The 8,332-nt window shown below is 33.4% G+C and overlaps 1 protein-coding gene across 1 annotated transcript; it reads right to left on the bottom strand.

Moving 5' to 3' along the window:
• Positions 1 to 3,792: 3,792 nt before the first annotated feature.
• Positions 3,793 to 7,750, bottom strand: LOC132941014 (uncharacterized). The gene is made up of 2 exons (XM_061008862.1): positions 7,592 to 7,750; positions 3,793 to 5,961 (listed from the first exon to the last, which is right to left on the bottom strand). The coding sequence occupies exons 1-2, from the start codon at positions 7,607 to 7,609 to the stop codon at positions 3,973 to 3,975; spliced, it is 2,007 nt and encodes a 668-aa protein (XP_060864845.1). The 5' UTR covers positions 7,610 to 7,750; the 3' UTR covers positions 3,793 to 3,972.
• Between the last annotated feature and the right edge of the window lie 582 nt (positions 7,751 to 8,332).

Raw genomic sequence — 8,332 nt, 5'->3', positions numbered from 1 at the left:
AGTAAATATAAGGTAGGTATCTAAAGTTAAATACCTCAAAAACTACTCGTTCGAATTTTGGTTCTGATACTTCAACATTTTCAGAATAATTGTCGACAAAATAATTTACAGTACAAAAGGCGCGTTCTCATTGGGAAAAACAGAAGTTATTGTCTCTTGATGGACCACAGGACACTCCTTGGGTATAGTACAAAAAACTATCAAGAATTTGAAAATAAAGTTTTCGAGTACATTTAAGAATGCCAAAATCAGATTTAATAACCGCATTATCGGAGAAAAAAAATCAAAAAAAAGGGGGTTGAGTATGCTTGATGAAACATCCTGTATTTAATTTTCCGTCGTCGCCGAGAGACCTTGGGCGGCCGCCGATCGGTCGTATGTTATAATACACGACGGGAGTGCGCCGGTCGGTCTCTTCAAGGCAGGACTGCAGTAGAGACATTATTATAATAATATGTGACCATAATAATAATATCGTTACGACCGAAACAGAATTACGCCCTTAAAGAGTAGGAACCGCGACACAGCCCGACAATTTGTATTATTAAGTTTCACTTTAATAATATATTATCGCCATTATATTGTTTAGACTGTTTAGAGTGTAACATTTCTTGCGAATAGAACGTTCATAATATTATATACCTTTATGGTTGCATGTATACGGCAATGTATGTATCGTACAAGCTTGCGTCACTTATTTTAATATACATACATGTAATTATGATGTATAGAATATCTATATTTACACACTTGAAACAGATATCATCGTTTAATGGCTATATAATATAATGATTACACTCGCATATTATTGACTTTGTATTGGATTTACAATGTTGTTTTTGTTTCGTGTTAGTGCATCTTACGTAACCTTTAGGAACAGTAAAAATTAGATATTCAAAATTCTGGTAGAAAATGGAATTATTATTTGGTACTTTTTAATGGGGGTTAAAATAAAAAAAATAAATAAAATCAAAAAAATAAGCACATTTTTACACAAAATCAGTTTTTGACAACATTGGTTTTGTTTATCTTTCTAATTTTTAATTTTTATGAAAATCATCAGTAATGCAAATTTGCAAATTATTTCGAAGTATAAAATTTTTAAAATTATTTATTCATTCACCTTATGCTTAAAAATCTAATGCGAGATTCGAAGTATACTTAAGGTTATACTCTATATAGTTTACTATATTTTCAAATACTTATATATTTGATGCCAATTAAGGTTAGGTTAGGAGGTACCTACTACCTAAACCCAAAGGAATGTCCAGTTGTGATGTACAAACATGGGTGTCACTGAGTCAAAATTCCGTGGTGGCAACATAATATAATTATCCACAAAAAATCTTCCATTTAGTTAAAGTATCCCTCGACAACCTTGGTGACGCTTATGTATACAAAAATATCTGTTTATTTTTTATGAAAAGTATCTTTTTCGTATAAACTGTTAAGAAAATCATTGTTTTTAAACATTGTTATGTCTCTAATAGTTCAGCGTGTGATGTGCTATATGAAAGAATATACCTATACCTATATAAATCGGTAAAGTTTACGAAAATACTCGTTTTGAATCTACCTAATACACGTCAATATTCTAATTATTTCTAAAGTCGGTTGAATACTGATATAAATGATAAGCATCTAAATAAACGTTTTGTAATAGGTACATATAGGAATATAGGTATAGTTGCCAATAATCACTATGTTCAGCAATTAACGATTAATGATTATTATTATTTTTATCTTTGATTCTTAGGCTTATGCAGGGTTGTTATGTTTAGAACAGCTTGTTTTAAACATGTTTAAAACACAAATTTGAAACATCCGTTTAAAAATGAAAAAACACACAAACTATGGGTCTATATTGTACATCATTTGATTATTGATGGCTAAGCGATTAACGAACAATTAATGTTGTCAAGTATTACACCTATAGGCGGAAATCGAATACTATTACTGGAGGGCTAACTCCTTAAAATGCAATAAAAAAATTTTTACTTCGCTCAAACTACCAATATTAAAATCGCATTACCCATAGATAATGTGACAAAACTATTTAGCTTTTTGTTTTAATAGGTATCAAAACCCAAAAATGTACAAATTGTCAAGTACCTACTTTATAGTATATAATTTAATGATACAATTAATTGGTCTGATTTATTATTTTTATTTTTTTAAATAAGCGTGCCTTATGAGTTCATGACAGTGGTGGATCCGTGCTCAATACTAGGGGAGGAGACAAAAGTGCAAAACAAATTAAAAACATCAGTACCTACTTATGTGGGCTACTCATAAGGTTTAATACGATTTAGAAAAAAACATAATAACCTATGTAAAGATTGTATATTATAATATGCCATTATGGGTATATTTTTGTAATAATTGATAGGTTATAGACTTAGAACCCAGTGTGGACGCATTATTATCATTTCTTGTAGAAACGTATGGTTTATTCGAACATTAAACAAAGACCGCTCATGATGTTATATGAAACAAACTTGTCATCAATTGGCCAAAAAATTACCAACGGGTGTACAAAGTTCCAAGATACTCGAAGCTGAATGTTTACACATTAGAGAATTCATTTCAACACAACACGGAGAGGAGAGGAAGATAATATGTATAGAAATATATTTTCATGGAGGAAGATATTTCGTGGGGGTAGTGGGAGGTAGAGTAGTACCATTGTTCTACGGTAGTAATACATTAGTTTCTCAATCACTACGTTTTTCAACAATAAAAAAAATTATTTTTCCCTTAAGTAAAAACATATATTTTTATGATTTCTACAACTTCAAAATTACGTTTTAATGTTTGTATACTTATAATTTTAGACATTCAAGTCTTCGTGATACCAAACTACCATACATCACCATACAACTGTTTTATAGCATAAATGGTCATCGCGTATTGGCCCCTGTGCGCAAAAGTGCACCTGCAACAACGATTGTTAAATTCGAGTTCAAAATATTCCAACTCCAACTAATCGGTCAAGTAGAGCTGTCGGTTAAATATTGAATTAATAATAATAATAGTATTACATCGACGTTAGTAAAATTGCATTTCTGTGAATTTTACTCGACGGATGTGCAAAATATCATTAAAATATTATAACTATTAATGCATTACTGATATATAGATCAAAATGTCATCCATGGTTGTCAGCGCAGTATATATTATTACGTAGAACAAGTAAATAATAAAAACGTTCGGTGAAAAGTCCACAGTGCACATATTAATACATATTATATAGATCATTATATATATCTATATAAGCTATAGTTCATAGGCAAGTATACTGACATACCAGCTAATGCATACCTACTTGATATTTTAACCATTGAAAAAATAAATATTTTTATGTTTCGATTTTTATTTGTTAGGACCTAAAAGTATATAATATATAAAATTTATAATTATTATAATTTAGCAAAATATAACAGATGACTTTATACCGGTTCAAAATCTGTAAAAAAAAAAAACAAACAGGAAATAAATAAATTATTAGAAAATCTATAAGAACACTGAACAATCTATTAATTAAGAAAAAAATGTTCAAACTTTCATTTTGAGGGTGGTTAGTGGTTACTGTTATAGCAATACTGCTGTTATAGTAACTGTTACTATTGTACTAGTAAATTATAATTATATCTGTTTTAAGATTATTTAAGTTTATTGTAATATTATTTATTTATAAATAATAAACCACAAATGCATCCATTTATATTTCAAGTATATTGTATATACACATAATTAATAAAAGGCGAATAAAAGACAGCAAGCATAACTATATATGAATGAATCAATAATACTATATTTTTATAATATTACAGATGATTAATTAAAAATTATTTATATGCTAAATAAAAGAACGCATTTATAAACAAAAATATATAGAACATTTTTCCATTATTTAGTGGTCATAAAAAATAATGAAAACTCCATTTCAGATAAACTCAAGCTTTCGACAATCTATTTCTTGATAACGTCAAAGTTGTCAGCTTTCAATTCCTGTGACTTCAAAGATGCACCTCCAATGGCGACTGCCTCTTGATTTTCAGATCCAATGCTAGCGGACTTGAATAGAGATGATGCGTCAGATGATGCTGAATCAGCGGAGAAAGTGTTGAATGGAGCTGGTGTCGAAGATCCGAAGAAAGATTGTTGGCCGAAACTGAATGGAGCCGCGGATGAACCAGCGAAACCATCTTGGACGACGTTTGAGCCGAAGAAACCAGCTGGGCTGGCAGTTGAGCTGTATGTGCTTATTGGGCTAGCGGTAGAGCTGTATGAGCTGATTGGGCTAGCTGTAGAGCTGAATAATGCACTTCCAGACGCTGGAGTAGAGCTGTAGAATGCACTGCCAGATGATGGAACAGAGTTGTAGAATGCACTGCCAGATGATGGGATAGAGCTGTAGAATGCACTTCCGGAACCTTGAGCCAAACCAGATGAGAAAGCTTTGTAACCAGATTGGCCAATGAGAGCTTGACTGGATTCATATCCTAAAGCGACCGGCGATTGTTGATAATAGTGGACAGTGGCGAAACGTTGAGCTGGAGCTGCAACCTGGACTGGGACCTTAACTTCAACTGGAACTTGAACTGGGTATGGAACTCTCTTTTCTACTGTATATGGGACGGGTCTGTCCACGGACACTGGAACTTTAACTTCTACTGGAACTGGAACATTAACTGGAACTTCGTACCTTACTGGATAGGGAACCCTCTTTTCAACGGCATATGGGACTAATTTTTCTACAGGGTATGGCACTTTCTTTTCTACAGCGTATGGCACTGGCTTTTCGACAGCAACTGGGTATGGCACTGGTTTTTCGACGGGGTAAGGTCTGTCAACATTCACTCTCACTGGGTAAGGCACGGGTTTTTCAACTGAGTATGGGACGGGTTTCTCGACTGGAACAGGAACTGCGTACGGCCTGTCGACTGGGACTTTCACTTCATAAGGTACTGGCTTTTCAACTGCGTACGGCACTCTCTTCTCAACTTCGACTGGATATGGCTGAGGAACGTTAATTGGACGGTCTACATTAACTTGCACTGCGTATGGCACGTGTTTTTCTACAGTGACCGTGTATGGGTGTGGTACACGAACGTAGACGGGGTATGGCACTCTCTTTTCAACTTGGACGTAGTATGGAACTGGAACTTCCTTATGGATGGTAACTTCATGGCGGGGAGCTGGGGCGTTAGCCACGGCTGGAACTTCAACCGCATCGTGGCCAATTGAGTTAGACTTGACGATTGTTCCTTGAGAGTAAGACGGGGCAAAACCTGAATAGTATGAACCATATGATGTAGCAAAAGCCGGTGACCTGTTTAAAAGAACCGCTTCTGGGTTAGACGAAACAACAGGCGAAGCTCCACCTGCTAAAATTGAAGCCGGGGTGGAAGAATATGCAAAGCTTGCGTCGGATAGTCCGGCACCAGATACGAAAGGTGCTGGTGTAGATGAACCAATTAGAGCGGCTGCGGTGGAAGAACCGAAAGATCCATCGTACAATGGAGCAGGTGTGGAAGATCCAATGAATGATGCTGCATCGAAAGATTGAGCTGCGGCAGCGTTGGAGTATGCATTTGATGCAAAAGAGTTACCGAATGCGAACGGAGCTGGTGTGGAGCTGTAAGAAACGGATTTGAATGGTGCAGCATCGAAAGATTGAGCTGCGGCAGCGCTGGAGTATGCATTTGATGCAAAAGAGTTACCGAATGCAAACGGAGCTGGTGTGGAGCTGTAAGAAACGGATTTTAATGGCGCAGCAGTGGACGAGAACGAGCTGCCAAACGCGAATGGAGCTGGAGTTGACGAGCCAAAAGTTTTGTCACCGAATGAGAATGATGGGTTGAATAATGTGTCTCTTTTCTTCTCGTTCTTATTTACCGGCTTGACGTCCGCAAACGCGGTGGACACAACTAGGAGTCCTAGAAAAGCTACTTGGATCTGAAAAAAAAGAAATCATAATTAAAATCATACATATAATTATTTCTGTATAACAAAATATAAAACCGAGATGGACAATCCACCTACGGTGAGTAGAAAAAAGTCTGAGAAAAAAATACTTTTTCGAATATGTGATTATGATTTTAATATTATCAAAAGCGGATAAGCTACCCTAAAATAATTGATTCGATTTATAATCTAAACTTTCCTTGAATCGTCAAAATCGGTAGAGTATTTTTGATTTTATAAGCCTCAACCACACCTTGCCACTTATTGTATATAAAAGCTGTTACTCAATTTTTCATTTTATAGAATAGCTTTATTAGCCTAAATGACAAAATATAATAAAATATAGAAAATGATAACCAATCATAATAAATAATATTTTACTGTCACACAGTGGTTAGTAATGTCTATTAGCAATAGCACTCCTACATGGCTACATATAAACAAAAAATATTTGATTTTTGAGAGCCAAAACAAAATTTATATGTTAAGCGTGATCTATCCTATAGCGAAGTATATGGGTTAAAAACGAAGCTACAACTCTCTCCGAGTCTCTGGGAATCTATTGATATAATCTTTTATTGAAAACGGTCCAGTAGTTTTAGATGACAAAGAATTTATTAATTTTTAATATAGGTAATTTAAATTATTTCGGAAAAGATTATTGAAATGTAATATAATTTTGTGTACAACTGCAGTTATTCTATTGATTACCTAACCCAATATAATGATTAAGTGTATAATTTATTATAATAAATTACAATAAAACCTATGTAGTATACATTGTACATTTTAAACGTTTCAACATTTTTTAACTAATAAACAAAATAATTTAAAGCATTTCATAATATTATCAAATATATTTGTGTAAAATATATTGTTTTTAGTAATTTTTATTCTTGTTTTGTCCGAACCCACCTAGTTAATACCTACTTATAGTTATTTCTATGCAAGTGCAATTTATAATATTTTGAATAATGTTTATATTTGTTAATAATTATTAATTATTACCTATAATTTTTATGTATCCTTAAGTTATAATCATGTCATAAATACGAATGAAATCAGTATAATATCAAACATAATATTACAATTAACAACTAAATAAAATGATAAGTCAAAAATATAATATTAGTGTACTGTATTTTTAGCGTACCTATAGTACCTATGTTATTAATATTTTATTTCTAACTATTGCATTTTAAAAGTTCATACTCACAGATTTTAACAATAATTATAAAGGAAGAATAGTGAAAAAGTTTTGAAAAATAAATAGATATCTGTACAGCATTTGTTATTACATGAAGTAGAATTTAGGTAATTTTAAATACCGTGAGTCGTGACGATGTTTAAATGTAAAGATTTATTAACTAACAAATAAGTGTAAGATAAGAAATACTCGGATACCATAAGTTATGTTGAGTACATAGTATTATATTGTGATATTATAATTTTTAAATTACTTAATGCAATCGGATTTCTGTAGATAATCGTATGTTATTTTATATTTTTAGTTAGATTTTCAATATAGTTAGAAACACGAGTCGTTCGGCTACAGAAGTAGGTATGATTATGCGATAGGTATAAGTATACAACAAAAATATAATGCATCGTTTGTTCTCACCATAGCACCGGACGCCATAATGATTGCAGTCGCTTCTGCCTTGTCGTGTGCTGCTTCTGCCTTGCTGCCTGCTGTTGGTACTGTTCAGCTCTGCAGCTACCAATTGACTGGATACTTTACCGAACGATGGCATTTGCTATATATACACTCGCGGGCACTGCAGTCCGCTGGATGGTCTCCGGTCAAAAATATTGTCAAAAACCAGTAATCCGGGATGGGAGAATTTTTTATGGACATGAAAAAACACCTTCCACCGATAAATGTTCGAAAACCGTTCCAAGGTTTTTTTTTTTTTTATTACGATTTTTTTCAACATATTATTAAAATATATAGGTAATTGGTTTTAAATCGTATTATTCATGATTTTATTAAAAAAATGTTGTCTCTGCAGTATAATAGGTATGTGTTTTTTTTCGTTTGGTCTTCTTATGTCCGAGAACCGGTTGTCCGTCTGCTCATCCGAGGGTTGCATAACCGTAATATTACATATTATATTATGATATGGATTCCGCAAAATCGGCGACCTTCGGCCACTAAAATGTATTCCGTTCCACATATCTATCGACTCGCAGACATTCGCTCCTTTGTTATTATTGTCACTACGGTGTCGTATGATAGGAGGTAAATGAGGTGCGCACGGTAAAATGGTAATCACGATTCACGATGATGATATTGGATGCAAAACAGGCCAAATTGTATTCATTTTTTTTTTCTACTGCATTCGTTTTATAAAATATTATT

This window comes from Metopolophium dirhodum, chromosome 3 (assembly GCF_019925205.1).
Source record: "Metopolophium dirhodum isolate CAU chromosome 3, ASM1992520v1, whole genome shotgun sequence".
NCBI lineage: Eukaryota > Metazoa > Arthropoda > Insecta > Hemiptera > Aphididae > Metopolophium > Metopolophium dirhodum.
This window is presented reverse-complemented; position numbering and strand designations above follow the sequence as displayed.